Source organism: Hyperoodon ampullatus (genome assembly GCF_949752795.1).
Source record: "Hyperoodon ampullatus genome assembly, chromosome: 10".
NCBI classification, from domain to species: Eukaryota; Metazoa; Chordata; class Mammalia; order Artiodactyla; family Ziphiidae; genus Hyperoodon; species Hyperoodon ampullatus.
This window is the reverse complement of record NC_136923.1, coordinates 70620313-70642173: the sequence shown is the minus strand read 5'-3', so window position 1 is coordinate 70642173 and position 21861 is coordinate 70620313. Positions and strand designations below refer to the sequence as shown.

General features: G+C 36.6%; 1 protein-coding gene across 1 annotated transcript in view; it reads right to left on the bottom strand.

Moving 5' to 3' along the window:
• The window catches only part of DNAH8 (dynein axonemal heavy chain 8), a gene marked incomplete at both ends in the record, with an annotated part of 333524 nt that overhangs the window by 118863 nt on the left and 192800 nt on the right, over positions 1-21861 (bottom strand). The window contains 12 exons of the mRNA XM_079713152.1: positions 220-435; positions 957-1124; positions 2877-3053; positions 4517-4620; positions 7012-7130; positions 8990-9216; positions 10693-10857; positions 12162-12315; positions 14505-14635; positions 16175-16297; positions 19072-19264; positions 20475-20638. Coding sequence (XP_079569278.1) covers positions 220-435; positions 957-1124; positions 2877-3053; positions 4517-4620; positions 7012-7130; positions 8990-9216; positions 10693-10857; positions 12162-12315; positions 14505-14635; positions 16175-16297; positions 19072-19264; positions 20475-20638 — 1941 coding nt within the window. The remainder of the gene's footprint in view (positions 1-219; positions 436-956; positions 1125-2876; positions 3054-4516; positions 4621-7011; positions 7131-8989; positions 9217-10692; positions 10858-12161; positions 12316-14504; positions 14636-16174; positions 16298-19071; positions 19265-20474; positions 20639-21861) is intronic.

Below are 21861 nucleotides of genomic sequence, written 5' to 3'. Positions count from 1 at the left end.
AACAAGTTAATTTTGGTTTCTTGTCTGCAAGGCCAAGAAACATGTAACAGATAAAAAGAATGAGAACTTGTGAGAGGACATACAGAGAAAAAGAAAAATTTGGTAACGGAGCAACCTACCTTTATTAGACTACATTATGCTTTGTCTTTTAATGGCAGCAATAACGATGAATGATTTTATTAAGAATTGATTTACTGGGAGAAGAAGGGAAACTTTTACCTTCAGAGGCAACACTTCTCTGTTGACACCATAAAATGTTGCCATAGCAAGTGTCCAAGACAGCAGACCAGCCACATTCCCACAGACTTTTTTGGCACTTTCAAAAGCGTAATCATCCATGTTAAAATATGGCTGTAGTAACTCAACAGTCTCTTCATTTATAGTGTCCTTGGGGAACTGCTGAAGGCTCCACAAGAATCCCGTCGCACTCATCAACTGAAAAATAGTATTACAGCCTGTAAGCTCTGGAAGAAAATGTGTACTTTCTTCCTGAGTTAGTATGTACTTCTAAATTGAATTTTTTTCAAAGAAGTAATAATTGATTTGCTCTAAACATACAAATCAAGACTATGGCAGTAGTCAACCTAAAGCTGTAAATTGCAGGTTGTCTTCCCGTTTCTATAGTGAAGAGTAAAGAAGAAAAACAATGTATGTTTCCCATCTAGTGAGTGCATCTAAATGCCACCAACCACACAAACCCCCCTCTGGAGACTGGGTTGGGATGACATCAAGACTGTGCCAATACTACGTACAGGTTCTGGACAGATTTTATAAAAAGAGGGCATTCAGCTTTAAAATCTTTCCCCACTTACATTTTTGGAGATGCAGTTTAAGAAAAACTCTTCAGTACACAATGATTGATTATAGTCTGCCAGTGTGTCTGGTCTATATTGAGTATCCTGGGATGTGGACACCTGGTACACCTCATAGGACTTACAGAGATAGATTTTACTTACTTTTAATGACTCTCCCCATGATGGCTTGCAGCAAGGTTTTTCTGGATCCATAGTGACAGGGTCAATTTTCTTTTGAAATAGTAACAGAACACAGTCCATGATTCTCATAATAAGATGAGGGGGCTTTGCAAGTTTCCTGACTGTGGCAATATCATTTGGCTTGATAGTCTGTATTTAGGGTTAGGGATCAGAATATTTTTTGTTAAGTAGTATTCCTAGTCATGTGGAAATCTCATACTTTTAAATAATTAAAGTGGAAAATTTTAAAACATATTTTCTCCCCAATCCCTGACATTATCTCCTCAAGAGTTTGCATTCCAGGATAATGGCTCTTTCATTGTTTAAATTGGGGTTTCTGTTTCTTTGTTTTCATTTTTTTCCCCTGTTGCCCTCAATGAATTGCTTTAGTATATCATTACCATTCATTGCCCACCACCCCAGACCTCTGTTAGCAACAACCATCATTAATGTGTAACATTTAGATAATTTGCATCTTCAAAGCACAGAATCTATATTATATGGATATTAAAAGAGGGGCAAGGTCCTGAATATCAGAAACCTCACCTTCAGTTTTCATTTTGAGGGCTGCCCTGTCCATGGAAGGGAGAGGAATTCGAAGGAGACAAGAAAAGTTATTGTAACATATGGCTCATAAAAATATTTTTGGAAGTTTCTATCTGTGAGCTGGGTTTGAAATAAGATATTACCTGACATTCAAGTCAAGAAGGACTGGGACATCATATGATCAATAAAAAACTCCTAAGACTTGTTTGGTCCAGTGATCAGTCTCTTGTGTGTTATCATAGGACCCACAAAAGGAGTTAGGGTGGAGAATGTGTCCTGGTCATTGTCATGATTTTATTAAATGATGATCCTAAATCTATTCATTTATTTAACAACTACAAGCATTCTCCCATATAAAACAAAAGCAAACCCAAAACAGCCCTGTCCTCAGAATCCTCCAAGGAAAAGAGAGAGAAAACACAATTACCCTAAACTAGGATTATTTGCCATGATAGAAGTATAGGAGTTATAGGAAAACAAAGGAGGTCCAGAAGAATTGAAAACTTTCTGGAAGGGGTGAGATCTGACCTTGGTCTTGAAGACTGACTCTTACTAGTTAGTGAAAGTTAGGAAAAATAGAAAGCATTCCTGGCAGAGGGAGAGACCCATTTAAAGGTAACAGACCATGATTACTGCAGAAGCCTGTAGCTGTTTCTGTATGGCTGGCTCATACTGTGTACACGGGCAAAATGACAAGAGATAAAATCGAAGGGGTAGACAGGAGCCAGGTTATCACAGCAGTAGCACTAATATTTATTGAGTACTTCCTATGTGCCCAGCAAACTATTCATTACTTTTAATGCTTACATTGATCCTTCAAGGATCAATGAAGAATTAGAATCCTGATTGAGACCCAAGAGAGTTAAGTAAATTTTACTCCAGATCATCAATCATGTGGTCATGAGAGGCAAATGGAGATCTTCTTGCCTCACAGCTGTGGGTACCTAGCTCGGGACTTTAATCCTAAGAGCAATGGGAACCACAAGGGGATTTTTAAAAAGGTTAAAGGCTGCAAGACATAGGCTAGTTGGGATGCTGAAGGAACTGAGAAGGCTCTCTAAATAATCTGAATCCCTTAGGCTACAGTTTAAGCCAATAATCACTAGCATTATTCCTCGGTTCTCATGGAAAGCTGATTTGAGAATGAAAATAAGTTATGGGAAGTAAAGACTTAAAAAAGGTAGAACTTAGGAAATGTAATCAACAGAAACATTTGTTTCAAGACTCAGAAATTATAAATCACATTAAGAATTCAATTCAGTTTTCTGATTACAAAAATTCCACAGTTAATTTCATGTAACAAAACATGGTGCCTGCTAGGACTTGTGTTGGGTTAGATAACAATGCACTGCTCACATTCAGGGCTGCTTCTGCTTCTTCCAGTGCAGGTCTAGCCGCCTCGAGCTTGGTCTCAGCTATTAGTTTTTCACTATCAATTTCATCCACTATTTTTTGGGCTTTGTCTTTTACTTCCTGCACTTCATTTTTTACTTTGGCTGAAGCCTGAGCACTTACTGTGACTTCTGCTAATACCTGTTAAATTGAGGAAACATATGAGGGTAAATAGAAACCTTTCCAGCACAATTTACAGATTTGAGCAGTGAGAGAATATTTATTCAATATTATGTAAAACAAGAATAAGAGCAAATTTATTCCCCATCTAAGTTGTCTATATTTTAAGGTGTATTAAAGTAACTCCTTTGAGCAGTCTTGCAGTCTTCTATTTCCTAAGATTCTTTGAGGCGTGAACTATATAAATAAATATTTTAAGCTTTCAGAAAAATGATATTTCTACTCTATGTAATTTCTAGAAATTTAAAACTATTTAATGTCAGTGCAATAGAATAAGGTCAGAAGTCATATTAAACCTCATGTAATAACAAAAAAATAGCTAATATTTATTGAGTGCCTACCATACGTCAGGGTGCTAAGTGCCTACCATATGTCATATGCTAAATGTCTCTACTATGCTATCTCTCTCATTTCAGTAACTGGCTAAGGGTCAAGACTTAAGTATCCATTCTTTTCTTTTTTTTTTTTTTTACATCTTTATTGGAGTATAATTGCTTTACAATGGTGTGTTAGTTTCTGCTTTATAACAAAGGGAATCAGTTATACATATACATCTGTTCCCATATCCCTTCCCTCTTGCGTCTCCCTCCCTCCCACCGTCCCTATCCCACCCCTCCAGGCGGTCACAAAGCACCGAGCTGATTTCCCTGTGCTATGTGGCTGCTTCCCACTAGCTATCTATTTTTACGTTTGGTAGTGTATATATGTCCATGCCACTCTCTCGCTTTGTCACAGCTTACCCTTCCCCCACCCCATATCCTCAAGTCCATTCTCTGGTAAGTCTGTGTCTTTATTCCTGTCTTACTCCTAGGTTCTTCATGACATTTTTTTTTCTTCAATTCCATATATATGTGTTAGCATACGGTATTTGTCTTTCTCTTTCTGACTTACTTCACTCTGTATGACAGACTCTCTCAGTGAGTGGAAGCTGAAAGCGGTCTGAGACTGAGGGGAGGAATTGTAGATAAAGGAGCAGCACGTATCCCTATCAACTTGGGATGAGTTATTTAAAAAAACAAACAAACTCAACCAACTCTTCTTTTTATCCTTTTCCTTCCTCGACACAAACTTCAGATGGGACTTGGGTTATCCCAGAAACCTAGAGCATGCAGGGAACTTAAAGAGAAGACCAAATATAACTTGCAGTCAAGCAGAAATTTCCTAAACAGATGACAGAAAACAAGAGAGACAGACAGAACCAGGGAAGAAAAAAATAGTCTTCGACCAAGTAGAGGATATAATAGTTTAGGTATGTCTTGGTATAAGTTAAACAAAAATATCTAATGGTCTTTGTAAACATTATCTTACCAGAAATAGTCTGTAGGCTTATACCCTGTTTACCTTTTAATAACGTTTTAAACAATGCTTTTTTTTAATATGGAAAAATATTCCTCACAGGAGGGATAAAATAAATGCCAACTCACTTCATCTGCTTTTACAGATGCCACAGCCAATTCCTTCTCCTTGACTGCAAGATCTTGAGAGAGTTTTGCAACAGATTCACTTGCCTCCATCAGCTTATCAAGACCTTTACAAATACACACATATACACTGAGTATATGACTATCCCCTCATCAAACATTTATTCAATATTTACTGCTTATAAGGCACCATAATTTGTACTATAACAAACACAAAATAATTATGGACAAAATGCTTTAAAAATATACATATTTTAGGAGCAACAATACTGACCATATTTCTGAGAGTTTCATCAGGAAATGAAGAAAATAGTTCTGACTGAAGAATATCATCTAGTTACATTTAAGGGAAAGTCACATTGCTATAATGAGTAAGCTGAATTTAGCCAGAGAACTTATTTGACAAACTTATGCTTTCCTTGGCTTTGTAACTATCATTTTTTTGCCTTTGAATCATATTGCAGCTGACATGGCAAATGAGACAGATAATATATTAACGTTTTTTGTGGTTCCCTGCTATAAAAATGAAAATAACTGCTAAAACTTCTGCAACTGGCTCTGAGAATCTCAGTGCTCTAGTGAAAAATAGCTGGTTAACTAAATTTCTCACATTCCGACTGGGCTCTAGTTGTGTTGGTAAACATTTAGCATCAGGGTCTGTGGTAAGGGCACTTATTTGTATGGTTTCCAGTTTCGGTGGTGTAAATACTCCCACCATGTCTGATTTCAAGCTACCAAGAGGTTCTCATTATATAATATTTCTACCACACAGATAGAATAGAAATAGAAATAATAATAATAATAATGTTCCTCAAGAACATTAATAAGAGTAAAATAAAGTAAAAATAGCTAAGAAGTAATGAGTTTTGAGTATTTATTGCCCTCACTTTTAACATAATTAATTTAATTGTAAGTTAATTAATTTTTAATAAAGCCTGTGTTAGCAACCAGATCATAAAATTCCTAACTTAACCATCAGTTCTCATGAGCCAGTGCAAGTAGCTTCAGCACATCCCTGAGTCTAGAGCATCATATAGACAAGCTTCAAGAAGGTGAGCCATTAGAAAGACACCAGAAGAAAGTTTCTCTCATAGGGTTCTTATCATCACCATAACTTCACAGACCTTTATACTTTGTGACCACGTTCTGTGTAGACGTGAAAAGACAGCACTAAGGTGTTTTGGATTATTTGGGCCAAATGCTTTCTGGACATAAAATCGGTCCCCATTTACACTTTTCCTGCTTATGCTACATATACTAGACACTCATAAAATCATTGCTCACCTAAACTCTCTTTTTGTTTTTATTTGTTCATTTTTGTTTCAGTTTTGTCTTTTTCTTTGTTAGAAATTTGAGAAGCATTAACATGGCAAAGTTTACACAAATTGAGGGAAATTGTAATGAAACCAAAAACTGAAATTGTGGTGTTCCCAAGAGCTGGCTTTTCCCCAGTTTTATTCAACTCCTTCGACCCAAAGTTGAAGGAGTTAAATAAAATGGTTCTGGAAGAAAAACAGCCCACCTCTATCACAGCAGCTATAAATAAAATGTGTTAACTATAATATAGAGAACTGTCTTCCCTTATAGCTGGTGAAATTAGTTTTACTACTTTACAGTCAGTGTCATTTGTATATGTGTGCACACAGTGGTCACATACATGGTATATACAAACAGAACAGATTCTTTTTTTTTTAATTTTTATTTTATATTGGAGTATAGTTGATTTACAGTGTTGTGCTAGTTTCAGTAGTACAGCAAAGTGATTTAGTTATACATATACATATATCTCCTCTTTTGCAGATTCTTTTCCCATAAAGGTTATTACAGAATATTGAGTAGAGTTCCCTGTGCTATATACAGTAGGTCCTTGTTGATTATTTTATATCTAGTAATGTGTATATGTTAATCCCAACCTCCTAATTTATCCCTCCCCTCCATCTCTTTCCCCTTTGGTGACCATAGGTTTGTTTTCTAAATCTGTGAGTCTGTTTATGTTTTGTAAATAGGTTCATTTGTAACATTTTTTAGATTCCACATGTAAGTGATATTATATGATATTTTTCTTTCTCTGTCTGACTTGCTTCACTTTGTATAATAGTCTCTAGGTCCATCCATGTTGCTGCAAAAGGCATTATTTCGTTCTTTTTTATGGCTGAGTATAGATTCTTTTTTTTAATTATCATGTAACCTTATATTAGTTTAAGGTGGACATCATAATGATTTGATATATGTATGTATTGCAAAATGATCACCTCAATAAATTTAGTTAACATCCATTAAAAAAAAAACAAAAAACAGAAAACAGCCCACCTCTGTTTAGATTTTTTTCTGCCCAGAGTTTCTTGACAGGTCAAAAGACCCATAAGGGTATCCCTCAAAATAATCTATTACTAACAAGAAAATCAATATTTTGTTTTCAAATACAACAATATCCACCAAACAAAATATTGGGATCTCTATCAGACAAGCCCTAAAAGATAAGATTCTGTTCCACTTACCAATATTCATACGTTCAGCTTGTTCATTAATATATTTCACCTTTTCAGCATAAATGATTTTATAACCATTTATAAATGAGAGGTAAGACTTGGGAGTCACGTGTGCTCTTCGGCGGTATCTGAAAGTAGAAAAGAAAAAAGATCTTCACCTCTATCATTCTGACATACTCTCCTAAAATGTCAATAGAGACGCTGTTCTCACTGTGAAATCAGTGTAATTCTGGAGAGTGATTCACTAGCAAAAAGGCAGGAATTGTGAATGGAAACCTAGAGGTGAGGCGGAAAGAACACTAAATCTCTCTAACTGATGTTTTGACTTGACCCTATGCCCATTCTGGGCTTCTGTTTCCTCATCTGGAAAACTGAGAAAAGAATCACTGCCCTACACCTCCCAGAATTTTGTGAAAATCAAAAAATAAAACAGCTTATGTAAACACACTTTGTAAACTTGAAAATTCTGTACAAATATTAGGGATAAGTGGTTGAAATGAACTTGTGCTGAGATCCGTTTTCATTCACCTGGTATTTGCTACACACCTCTTCTCTGCTAGAAACCCAGCTGAGTAGGCTTACAAAGGTGAAAACCAATCTCTCCCCTAAATCTCTGGATAGTCCTTGAAATCAGGCACACTCGATTCAAACATTCAACTCACTATGGGCTTTAGTATAATACTTACATTTAACAATAGAAATAAATAAAAGGAATAATTTTATACAGGAGAAACTCAAGTCAAAGAAGAGATCTTCACATACTATAAAATTATATTTTTATATTAAATTAAATTTATTTTATATTAAAATTTCACTTTTGGAATTCTGAAGATTTTTAACATTAAAAATAATTTTAAGGACTTTGGCATATATATGACTATTTTTAAAGCATTATATAAATATTGCTTTCAGAATAAACTTCTACAACCTAAGAGGATATGAAAACTTTGGAAAATACACTGAAATTAAAAAAAATAAGGATGTAGGTTTCTGTAGCTCCACAGTTGATGGTAGTAGGGGTGGAGTTCAAGTTAAGTAGAAAGAAAATCTTCCCAATGGAGAGGATTAATACACACGGATTTACCAAGAGAATCTGGGAGATTATCTAGAATTATTTAAGAGGATGGTCCAAGTATGGATTTAAATAAAGAAAACGATACAGGATAAACAAACTTGTGAGATAGGAACCCCCGCCCCCCTGGAAAATCAATTAAAGTGTTACCCAGACTGTCTATGCAGAAAAATAGGTCTAGTCTTTCTGGGAGGTTCTGCACTCCCTAAAGCCTGTTCATTAACCCTAAGGAAGAAGCCCACTGTTCTAGAGACCCAGGATGGCCTATCTTTATTCAGAGCAATAGTACGCAGTGACTATCACACTTTGGGAAAAAATGCTATATTCTTGAACTGCCAACACCAGCTTTCACATCATGAACACCATTTCTGCTTTTAGGGACTAGACTGTTCTGCAGTCAATTAAAATTTAGTTTCATAATTATTTGGCATGAAAACATGGGTAAGATTAAATGATGCAAATACAAAACCTAAATGTTCCCTTAGCATAAGGCAATAATGAAACTTTAGAAGAGTGGACTTCTTTAATCAAAATAAATAATGCACCTGAATAAGAAACTAATTTTAAACTAATTTTAACTAATTTTAAAGTTTATAATGAATTACTTTAAGTTATTTCCAAAATAAATTAAATTAAGCAAATGAAATAAAATGATTCATTAAGCATCTATTACTTTGAGGTCTGGAGGGAAAGCGATACTTAAGTATGGATACTAGTTAATTTTTAAATCTCGCTTACTTTTCCTCGTTTCTATACATAATCACTAGAACATCAAAGCAAGGAAAAATATCTAAGTGCAGCTGGGATTTCGTGCTCAATCACTAAGGCGAGTCTCTTACTGGATGTTACATTTAATTCCTCTTTGGAGTGAACTTTGTGTTTCTGTAGTTATCATGCTTATGTAATGTCACTTACCTTTGGAAGTAACTTTCACAGCTCTCTGAAACCATGTCGTGAAAGAGGCCCATTGTTTCTACAACTTGTCTTTTGGTGTCACTAGAGCAGACGATACTATAGCCTGAAATGAAATAGGAGGCCACCGCAACCAGAGCCTCCTTTGGCCAGCGACTGAACCAGTCCATGGTACAGCCTGATATCAAGCCAGGAAATTTCAAAGAGCGGGCACGGAACTTCTCACCAACCTATTGACAGAAAAGTCAAAAAGCATTAGAAACACGAAAGGATTATAAGTCAGCCAGAGGGACGTTTATATATTCTGAGCCAATAGCATATGACACAACAATTTTTTTTTCAGGAACCTTCTTGGGCTGCATTAATATGTAAATTAAGTGTCCAGATGAAAGGAAGTAACATTTCCACACTCTCCCCATACTAAGACTATATCTGTTTGATTCTAGGAGCTACCTTTTAAGAGGAAACTGACAAACCAGACCTCTTCTAGAGCGAGATGACCAGAACCGTGAAAGGCCTGGACACTAGGGCACATGAGAACAGCAGAAGAAACAGGAAGTGTTTGGTCTAAAAAGGGAACGACTTAGGGAGTCTGCAAAAACGTTCTCCAAATATCTGAAGAGCTGTATATGGGAGAGGGATCAGGTTCACTTTACAGGACAAATAGAATCACAGGGAAGGGACTTCCCTGGTTAAGAATCTGCCTGCCAATGCAGGGGACATGGGTTTGAGCCCTGGTCTGGGAAGATCCACATGCCACGGAGCAACTAAGCCCATGCGTCACAACTACTGAACCTGCACTCTAGAGCCCGTGAGCCACAAAACCTGAGCCCACGTGCCACAACTACCGAAGCCCGGGCACCAAGAGCCCGCACTCCACAATAAGAGAAGCCACTGCAATGAGAAGCCTGCGCACCGCAATGAAGAGTAGCCCCCGCTCGCCACAACTAGAGAAAGCCCAGGCACAGTAGCAATGAAGACCAAATGCAGCCAAAAATAAATAAATAAATGGGAAAAAAAAAAGAATCACAGGGGAAAAAACAAAGACAAAATTCCACTGTCTGTAAAGAAGACCTTTCTGGCTATCAGACTATCTAAAAATTAAGCAAATTGCCCTATAAGTTAGTGAGATACCTCCCCTTCCCCCCAAGAGCAGAGCTGCCCAATAGAACTTTCTGTGATGATGGAAATGTTCTATATATGTGCTTTCCAGTATGGTAGCCACTAGCCACAGGTAGCTATTGAGCACTTGAAATGCAGCTAGTGGGATTGAGAAATTGGATTTTTATTTTTATTTTAACTGAGCACAATTTAAATGGATACACATGGCTAATGGTTACTATATTGCACAGCACAGTGAGACAGAGACATTCAATCCTACATCAGGGACATTCTAGATGGTATGTCTATATTGGAGGTAGAGCTGAACAAGACTACATCACCAAATCCCTTACAAATCAAATAATCTCTGTCTCTAGGTAATGAAAGTTGTAGGCTAGGCAATAATCACTGATAAGATGAATATTTTAAATTTTCACACTTTTGCCTGAGATTTTGATTGGTGTTAGTGAAGAGTTGATTTTAATTCAATGTAACAAGTGTTCATTTCTGACAAATCATCTCATCAGAGAAAGTACATTCAAAGAACTGAGTACATTCAAAGAAGTAACTCCTCCTACACAGAAATCAATAAAATAAAAACTCACTGGAGAAAAGCAGAGAACAACATGCAAGTTCTTCCTTGATCTTGAAATGAAGTATTCATACAGATTATCAAAGGTGGGAGGATGGCGAGGTAGCTCCCTTTTCATCACTGATATCAGCCCTTGGGTGATTTCATCCATCTCATCCCGTGCAAACAAACTGGAGATCTTTGAGGAATAGACAAGAGAGTGTTCAGTATTTTAAGAGTTCCCAACAGCCAATGCACTGCCGAAGTCTGGTCCTTCCCCTCCCCTCCCCTCACATGTCATCTCTTTTCATATCTTTTCCTGCATCTCCACAATCAAATCCCTAGTTTGCCAGCGATTAAAAGAGTGCAACTTTTTATTCAGCAGCTCAATCAGGAGCAAATTATGTTTCCTTTGGCTCAAATAGCTATTACCAAAAAGCCATCTCCTCTACCATTCCAATCATCTCTTTAAATGTCCAGTGATGCCCTCTGTTCTGACTCATAGTCAGTCTCAACTCTGGTTCCAAAGTAGTTAACCAGATCATACACCAGTAAGCATCAATACACACCACTGTGAAAGGAAAAGTTCACACAGCAGGTCTGATCTTGAGAAGGGTGTGCTTGCAGGGCTGGCCCTTGCCTGGCATCTGGGAACTGGGCTTTTGAAATGTCTCCTCCATTACTAATTGATAAGGTTGTTCCACTGTACCTAGACTATTTATACAAACATTGGGATAGATGGTGAACATCTACTTTCCTTCTGGGAGTCTGGAATTTTGGCAGTTGTGGCCAGGCAGAGAATGACTACACAACCAGCTCCCAAGAAGATCTTGAATTCAGAGTCTCATATGGGTTTCCCAAAACAGAAACAGCACATGTGTTTCTGCACTTCACTTCGTGTGGACAGAAAAAACATTCTGTATGGACCCTTTAGTGAGAACATAGTAAGTATGCACATGGATTTCCCCCGACTCCCCCAATGTGTCTTTTTCTTTACTGATCCAGCTGTGAATACTTACTGTGTGGCTGTAATAAATCTTAGCCATAAGTCCAACTATGCTGAGTCCTGTGCATACTACTGATGAAGTACCAGCATGTGGGTGGTCACAGAAGTGCTGATATAAGTGGTGTCAGCAGTGGTGACGCAAACATCTACTTACTTACAGTTAGTGGAACTCTTTCAACCATTCTATACTCCTGATTATTAGATAGATAGATAGATAGATAAACTTTGCTTCTCCTAAAATAAATTATAGGATCCAACTGAAGATTGAAGAGACAAATAAGGAACCATATTTAAAATGGAAGAAAGCGTATAAAATATCTGGAGATGAACAGCATTAATTTCAGAGAAACTTCAAAAAATCTATTGAACCTTATACATTAATCATTTCTAAAATGAAAAATGTGTGCTAAATGGCCTCACTTCTGAAGGGTTGCTGCTTTTTCTATTCAGATTTACATTTTTAAAATACAAGCTCTTTCTCTACTTTAGAGACATACCTCCCCTGAAGATAGCAGGTTGTTGAGATATTCTAGAAATGCCTCATCTTTTATTTCATTGTCAGTAAAGATAAAAGTGATGCCTTTGCCATCAGCACCAGCAACTTTGTACAAAGCTTTTAAATCCTCTGTTAGGTTACTCACATTATAAGACCTAAAAAGAGAAGTGGCAGGAAGTTTTAAATTAAAATAGATATATATATATAAAATCATAATTTATTTCAAAACACAATATAATCCATGATAATTAGAGCATAATCTGCACCTGTCCAACAGATACTAAGTAACAGTGCCTGCTAGAAAACACAGAGCTAAATAGCTATATGTTACCACTCTACATAAATAGGTTTTATTTAGTTTGAGAAGTGAGAAATGGGGAATTTACCAGAAGTGGCTCAGGAACAATAACTGGGAACAGGGAAATGAACTTTTATTCTCTACAATCAGACAGCCCTCAGTAACAGATTTTTTTGCCTAAGTGAATATATGTATAATATTTAAAACTAATCTGAAATTTGGGTGAGCTTAGATGGTGAGAAAATAAGATAAATTACAAATAAAATTAATGATGAATTACATAAAGTGGTAATTTGCATGTCTTACTAAATGGCTAGATTCAGAGAAAGCCTTCAGAAAAAGATGCATTATACAATGTGATATAAATAATAGAAGCATTACAATTATGTGGTTACAGATTATGAAAAGAGATGATCTTGGTCTTTTTGTTTTTGTTTTTGTTTACTCTGTTTCCTGCAAAAGGAATGTGCTACCAGAAGCGATGTGATGTGTAAAAATAAAGCAGACATTTTCTGAAGTGTTGCATATAAAGCCATGTGGGTAGATCAATGAAAGGGATTATAAAGACACCCTTATTTGAAGGAGGTTTCACAATGCAGGTAATAGGGAGTTTTGTGTAAGCCATAGGGTCTAGTGGAAAGATTATGGGCATTGAAACCAGAAAGACCAGGGTTCAAATCCCTGCTCTGCAGCTTTAGAAAAGTTCCTTCACGTTTGTCAGCTTGTTTCCTCATGTGCAAAATGAAGATAATTACCTATTTGTAAAGGTTTTTGTGGGCATTAGAGATGATGTAGCATACCTATATTTAAATGAATAAATGCCTATTTTTAAACTAGGAGTGCCTTAGAAGTCCTTCTGGGTGGCACTTTAGCTAAAAACCTCGTAGACCTTGGCAAAAGGAATGCCATCAAAAAGAGACCGTATGTCCTGTCAAATAATTCCCAAGGGGAAGAATTCATTAAAAAGGGAAACTGGTAAGTTAATTTGCTGAGAAGTAGCTGCACCTATGAGACCAACACAGCCCACATCCTTCCTCAGAGGTGGTGTGGCCTGGTGCTGTTAAGGATACCCTCACTGACCAGTCAGTTAAGTCACAAAGCCATTTTGCTCATTTTAAAAAATTAAACTGACTGTTAGGTATTGCTTTTGCAATATATAGACACAGTCACAGCACACCCCTCTCTAGGTCCTGACCTCTCTTGCTTTTTTCCTTCATAGCTAAGCTTCTTGAGGAGTTTCTAAACTCATTATCTCTGCTTCTTCACCTCCTTAATGCAACGTGGCTTCTGCCCCCATCCAATGCACTGAAAGTTTTGAAACATTAGTCACCACTTTTCATGCTTTAATTTAATCCACAGTTTCAGGCTAATTCTCTACTTCCTGGGTTTCTGGAAACCACTCCAGGTTTCCTCCTCTGTCTTGTCTCCTCACTCACTCCCCTTGCATCATTATACCCAGGACTTCTATCTCTAGGAGTATACTCAGATATGTACAAAAATATTCATAACAGCTATATTTGCAAAAAGAAAACCCCACAAATGTTTATCAACAGTATAATGGATAAACAAATAGTGGTAATATGTGGTAAAATGGAAGGCTCCACAGCAATAAAAATGAACAAACTACTGCTACATGTAACATCATGGATGAATCTCACAAACAGTGCAAGCAACAGAAACTGGACACAAAAGAGTAAATCCCATGTGATTTGACTGGCATAAAGCTAAAAAATAGGCAAAATCGATCAATGGGCTTAGAAATCAGAATATTGTTCCCATTGGGGGGTAGTGACTGGGACAGGACCCTGAGGGGTACTTCTGGGTGCTAGTGATGTTTTATTTCTTTATCTGTGAGCTAACTACATAGGTGTACTTACTTTTTGACACCCATGATTTGTGTACATTTCTTTATGTATGTTACACTCAAATACAAAGTTTACTTGAAAAAGAAATACACTGAATTGTTGTAAATGTTTAAGTAAACATTTTACTCCAGTGAAATTAACCATAGAAAAAAACATACTGGTGTGTTTCATTTTATCTTACCTGGTTAATGTTATCTGGAATATTTGATACCCAGCTATAAAAGAAGCCAATCTTGAAAGACTTTGTTTTCCTGAACCACCAACACCCACCAGCAATGCATTTCCACATGATGTTCGGATTATTCGTGAAATCTGTTTTGAAACAAAATAGTATATATTTGAAAACAGAATTCAACTGTTTACATTTGCTTGCACTAAATGGGTCCAAGGTTTGACCACATGCTTCTAGACTACAGTAGACTTTTTCCTTTAATGCAAAAGGTTTCATATTGATTTATTCAATTCCAGTTCTTTCCTTGCCCATCTATATTTACATCATGAAAAAGAGAACAAATTGGCTTTCCCATCTCCTATTTCAAAACTATTTTCCGTGTGTGTGTGTGTGTGTGTGTGTGTGTGTGTAATTTTATTATTTTCAGACTCAATGGATAATGCAACTGCTCTTCCCAATCTGTAGAAAGAAGTTTAGAATTGTTTGCTTATTATCATCAGTCTAACACACTGACTTATGTAGACACCTAGCTCTACAACAAAGACTACCTCTGTCATATCTCTGCCAATGAAAAAGTTTTTAAAGTACCAAAATTCTACTTAAAATGGGGCAGGAAGACATTTGTAGAAAAAATAACTTAGGGAAACAGCCTTTAGCCTTGTGTTGCTTTTCTATGGTTGATACCTTCAGGGAGGATAAGGCTCAAATTGTGGCTCGAATCTTATGCAGGACAATTGGAGACATTGCTAAAAAGCTGTCCTTTACATTAATGTCACTGATTAGGAAGAAAGTCTACACAGATCACTAAATTCATTATCACTAGTACACAGAATTTTTTAATTCAAGTTTTACAGATGGCAGACACCTTGATATGTATCAATTCTATTATATTTTAAATATGTTAATCACTTTTGTGGTTTTGCACCCAGAACAGGGTTCCAGGCCCCCAAGATCTAGCCACAGTGGGTACTCGATAATTGCTTGCTGAATAGATGAATGTGAAACAATCCTAGAGCACCTGGAAATTCACTAGTTTTGTAGAAGATGATTCTGTAATAAACACAGAGTTAACTGCCTCCTCTTCATGAAACCTCCCTATCTTACTTTGTTGGAGAAACTCCTTTTTTGATTTACATATTATACAAATAAACAACTCCTTTCTGCAGCCCTTCAGACTTGGATCAAGCCATGCTCCTTTTCTAGTTGGTTTCTATTTTTTATCAGTCCTATACACCCACCTTTCCCCTTTCCCCATCAGTTTGCCCATAATCTGTAAGCCAATCATGAAACAGACATTTTTTTAAGCATCAACTTTTCCTCCATGGGGGACAGGATTCCCATCACATCAAAATGTAATTTGAGGAGGGAATATTTTTTTCATAGGGTTCTCCAGGTTACTGTCTAGGAATGTAAAACTCTTTGACCCAGCGAGTCAAAAGCTCTAAACACAAAACCCATCAGTTTGCCCTTGAAAAACATTTGCTTCCATTTAGGCAGATTCAAATAAGCAGTTTCTGATTAAGCCTTTGTTTTGTGAGACAGTGAACTGACTCAACCTATAGACTCTCTTCTATACACTACCCAATACTATATATTAATTCTCTGAAAAAGTTTATCTGTGAAATTTACAAAGCTTTTATATGATCTATTTATATCAGTAAACAGTCAATAGTTAGAACCTTAATAAGATGAGTCATTGCATCTTTAAAAAACACCAGATCAAGAGATGATCCTCTAATGATATCATTGAACTGTCTCTGGTAAAACTGCAGTTTTTCAGACAGAAATTCAAAGGATGGTACCTATGGATGGGGGGGAGAGAGAAAAAAATAATATTTAAGATGCAAAATTTAGGAAAGCAGCAATTGTAAAGACATTCAAAAGTAATTCTAAAAAAAATTTTTTTAAACCTAACAGATTTCCAAAACTTTGTCATGGATTAGTCAACTTTTAGTTATTTCCATTTTCAGAGGTCTGAAACCTAACTGGTTGGTTTCCAGTATGAAGTCATTCCTGACCTCTTCCTTCAATAACCCTAGAACTTGGGAAAACTGGACAGCTACATGTAAAAGAATGAAATTAGAACACTTCCTAACACCATACACAAAAATAAACTCAAAATGGGTTAAAGACCTAAATATAAGGCCAGACACTATAAAACTCTTAGAAGAAAACATAGGCAGAACACTCTATGACATAAATCACAGCAAGATTCTTTTTGACCCACCTCCTAGAGAAATGGAAATAAAAACAAAAATAAACAAATGGGACCTAATGAAACTCTTTTGCACAGCAAAGGAAACCATAAACAAGACAAAAAGGCCACCCTCAGAATGGGAGAAAATATTTGCAAATGAAGCAACTGAGAAAGGATTAATCTCCAAAATATACAAGCAGCTCATGTAGCTCAATATCAAAAAAACAAACAACTCAATCCAAAAATGGGCAGAAGACCTAAACAGACATTTCTCCAAAGAAGATATACAGATTGCCAACAAACACATGAAAGGATGCTCAACATCACTAATCATTAGAGAAATGCAAATCAAAACTATGAGGTATCACCTCACACCAGTCAGAATGGCCATCATCAAAAAATCTACAAACAGTAAATGCTGGAGAGGGTGTGGAGAAAAGGGAACCCTCTTGCACTGTTGGTTGGAATGTAAATTGATACAGCCACTATGGAGAACAGTATGGAGGTTCCTTAAAAATCTAAAAATAGAACTACCATACAACCCAGCAATCCCACTACTGGGCATATACCCTGAGAAAACCAAAATTCAAAAAGAGTAATGTACCACAATGTTCACTGCAGCACTGTTTACAATAGCCAGGACATGGAAGCAACCTAAGTGTCCATTGACAGATGAATGGATAAAGAAGATGTGGCACTTATATACAATGGAATATTACTCAGCCATAAAAAGAAATGAAACTGAGTTATTTGTAGTGAGGTGGATGGACCTAGAGTCTGTCATACAGAGTGAAGTAAATCAGAAAGAGAAAAACAGTAGTATGCTAACACATATATATGGAATCTAAAAAAAAAAAAAAAAGGTTCTGATGAACTTAGGGGCAGGACAGGAATAAAGATGCAGACATAGAGAATGGACTTGAGGACACGGGGAGGGGGAAGGGTAAGCTGAGACAAAGTGAGAGAGTGGCATTGACATAAACACACTACCAAATGTAAAATAGATAGCTAGTGGGAAGCCGCTGCATAGCACAGGGAGATCAGCTGGTGCTTTGTGACTACCTGGAGGGGTGGAATAGGGAGGGAGGTGCAAGAGGGAGGGATATAGGGACATACGTATACATATAGCTGATTTGCCTTATTATACGGCAGAAACTAACGCAACATTGTAAAGCAATTATACTCCAATAAAAATGTTATAAATAAATTAACTAATTAATTTAAAAAAATAAAAATTAAAAAAGAACCCTAGCACTAACTCCTATCTGTGGTAATTAAGGTTGTAATATAACAAATATATTTCTCAGTTTTTATTTGTTTCTTAATATTGCTTATGGAGCTTTAAAAATGGATAGAACTTTTACATTGTTTATGTAGTCAAATTATTCTGAAGTCAATATTCACGTATTTGTTTTGTAAATTGTTTCTCTCCATTTAATTCTTTGACCTACATGCACTTCAGAATTACTGTTATGTGACCCTCTTTAAAAAATCTCTTTGGAGTCTTGTTTTAAGCTTCATTAAACCTATACGTTAATTTAGGGAAAACAATGTGTTGCCATTTAACGAAGTAAAGTTTTATCGCGTTTATTCCTAGATATTTTACATATTTGTTGCTGTTGAATGAAGTACATTTATGTTGTATCTCCAGTCTTGAGATTGTTTGGCAAGAGATGGCAGCCTTTTTCTGTAAAGGGCAAGACAGTCAATATTTTAGGCTTTGTGGCCCATGTGGTCATTCAACTCCACCATTGTGGTGCAAAAGCAGTCATAGACAACATGTTGTGTTCCAGTACAACTTTAACTCTGAACAATGAAATTTGAATTCCATATAATTTTCATGTCACACAATATTATTATTCTTTTGATTCTTTCTACCCATTTAAAAATATAAAAACCCTTCTTAGCTCATGAATCTAACAAAAAACCAGCGGTAGGCTGGATTCGGACCACTGGCTGTGATTTGCCAACCTCTGATATAGACGATAGTTATGCAGTTTTATATTTATATCATACTTGGTCATCTGACTGAACTCTTAGTAGTTGAAACAGATTTTAAATTCTCTTGGATTATATTAAGAGATAATCATATCATCTGCAAATAAGGATATTTTTGTTTTTTCCTATCTGATAATTACCTCTATTTTCTTTTTTGTCATTTTTGTTGCACTGCCTAGAACTTTCAAAGCAATATTAAATAACTGTGATAATTGTACACATACTTGTCTTATATCTGACTTTAATGGGATTGCTGCTAAATTTCATTGAAATTAATATTTTACTTGGTGTATGATGACACGAATCATAACATATAACTATCGTACAAGTTATGGCAAATATCTGGTTAGGTAAGTGATCCAAAAAGCTGAAAATAAATACCAATTCATAGATTTTGGGCACTTCAAACACAGTGTCTTCAGGTTCATCTCCAGTTGGTTCAGGCATCTCACAGAGAAAATCTACGAAGTATGGTTCAGGAGGAACATATGATCCCACATCTGGGCTAACATTTTCTTCAACTGCACGAATAAGATGTGCATTAAACCACTGCTCATCATCAGGAGTTATAAATCTGAAACAAAAATACAGGAGTAAAAATGCAAAATAGGAAGGCATCTTTTCTAACTGAACATGGTTTCAACCCCTCTCCACCTCCTCTCAGCCCCCATCCTGTATCTCCATTACCTCAGAACAGGGAAACAATATGTTCTGCCTTCTGACCAGAGGCAGATGTAACCCCAACCAAGAGAGCTATAACATTGATAGCATCACTTATAGAAAATACTGACAAAGACTCTTTCCTTGGCCAAACTTAGGCTCCTCTGAATCCTCGTCCCTATTAAGCCCCAATTTTGGACTTCCATGTCCTTCTTTGCACCATCTAATTTTAGCAAGAATCCTGTTAAATCCATTTAGCCAGAATCCTCCCAGACCTCCCTTATTTCGTCTTAGTACTTTCACATCCACCAAACTCCTTGATCCTGTTCCTCAGTTATAAATTCCCACTTTTCCTTGTTGTATTTGGAGTTGAGCCCAATTTCTCACCCCTACTGCAAAACCTCACTGTATAGGCCCTATACCTAGCACGATAGTCTTGAATAAAGTATTAGAGTCTTACTGTTTCAACAAGTGTCACAAATAACTTTTTTCTTTAACAGTATAGATGAGTCCCATGGGTGAGGTTCAGGGTCCCTAAAACTTGCAATAGAAGCATAGAATTGACAGTCAGTAGTGGGTGAGCATCCTCTTTCTAGGTTTGTGGGCACACAGTATATGAAGGTCCTTTTCGGACGTATGACTTCAGGGGGTAAGGGAGGAAGGAGTGGGACTAACATCTGACAGATACCACCTACGTGGGACATTGTGGTAGTCCCTTTACAGCTTTGTAAGACCAGCATTGCCATCGTATTTTATAGAGGAGAGAACAGAGGCTCAGAAAGATGACTAAGCTTACGTACCAGATGTCACCACACAGCAGAGCTCTCACTACACAGACCTCAAACTTTTTAGAAACTATACATAACAAAATTTTCCTCTGAATGTTATCAACGTTCTGATTATGTGGTTATTTTTAAATATGTCCTGTTGAAATAATATTCAAGGAAATTGGCAGGGTGTTTTCCCACCAGCAGGTGGAAAATGACATCCATGCTTCACAAGCCCCAGAGCAATTTAAGATAATACTCCTTTATTCTACTTATTTGAGCAAAAATTGCAGGAATTACTCTAGTAGTATAAACTACTTATATAGTACATTTAAACTCAAGCGCTGTAATATACACCTGTCTGCAATTACTCTGTTGCACTCATGTTTGAAAAGTGACAGGAGAACAGGAATTGAATCACACTCCTCGGCTTTTATGGTTAACATTCCTTGCCAAATTCTGGAAAGATCTCGCAGATTGAAAATGTAATGAAATTTAGAAGGAGTAGGCAGCATCTTCACCTAGAGTTGGGAAAAAAAAATATAATACTCTCAATTTACTTTTCAGATAAAACTAAAAGCACAAGAATGGCCACCATCAAAAAATCTACAAACAATAAATGCTGGAGAGGGTGTGGAGAAAAGGGAACCCTCTTGCACAGTTGGTGGGAATGTAAATTGATACAGCCACTATGGAGAACAGTATGGAAGTTCCTTAAAAAACTAAAAATAAAACTACCATATGACCCAGCAATCCCACTACTGAGCATATACCCTGAGAAAACCATAATTCAAAAAGAGTCATGTACCACAATGTTCATCGCAGCACTATTTACAATAGCCAGGACATGAAAGCAACCTAAGTGTCCATCGACAGATGAATGGATAAAGAAGATGTGGCACTTATATACAATGGAATATTACTCAGCCATAAAAAGAAATGAAACTGAGTTATTTGTAGTGAGGTGGATGGACCTAGAGTCTGTCATACAGAGTGAAGTAAGTCAGAAAGAGAAAAACAAATACCATATGCTAACACATACGTATGGAATCTAAGAAAAAAAATGGTTATGAAGAACATAGGGGCAGGACAGGAATAAAGACTCAGACGTAGAGAATGGACTTGAGGACACGGGGAGGGGGAGAGGTAAGCTGGGACGAAGTGAGAGAGTGACATGGACATATATACACCACCAGTTGTAAAGACATAGCTAGTGGGAAGCAGCTGCATAGCAGAGGGAGATCAGCTCGGTGGTTTGTGACCACCTAGAGGGGTGGGATAGGGAGGGTGGGAGGGAGATGCAAGCAGGAGGCGGGCAATATGGGGATATATGTATATGTATAGCTGATTCACTTTGCTATAAAGCAGAAACTAACACACCATTGTAAAGCAATTATGCTCCAATAAAGATGTTTAATTAGTTAATTAATTAATTTTTAAAAAACCTAAAAACACAACTGCTTTTAGAATGATTTTATTTCACAGTTCCTATTTTAAATAAAATAGGCTGAGTAAATAAACTAAAATTAAGTTTATATTTTTGTCACAGCATTGATGGGAAAAAAAAACACATCATAAATAAACCAGCACAGAATTTAAAAGACCCTAAGACCTTGAATAGGATGGACTGAAGAATAATGCACTGGATGCAGACTCCAACTCTTCTGTTCTACCACCATGAGCTGGCTTTGAACAAGCCACTGTCCCCTGAGTTCTTAAAAATGATGTGAATTGTAGGAATAAG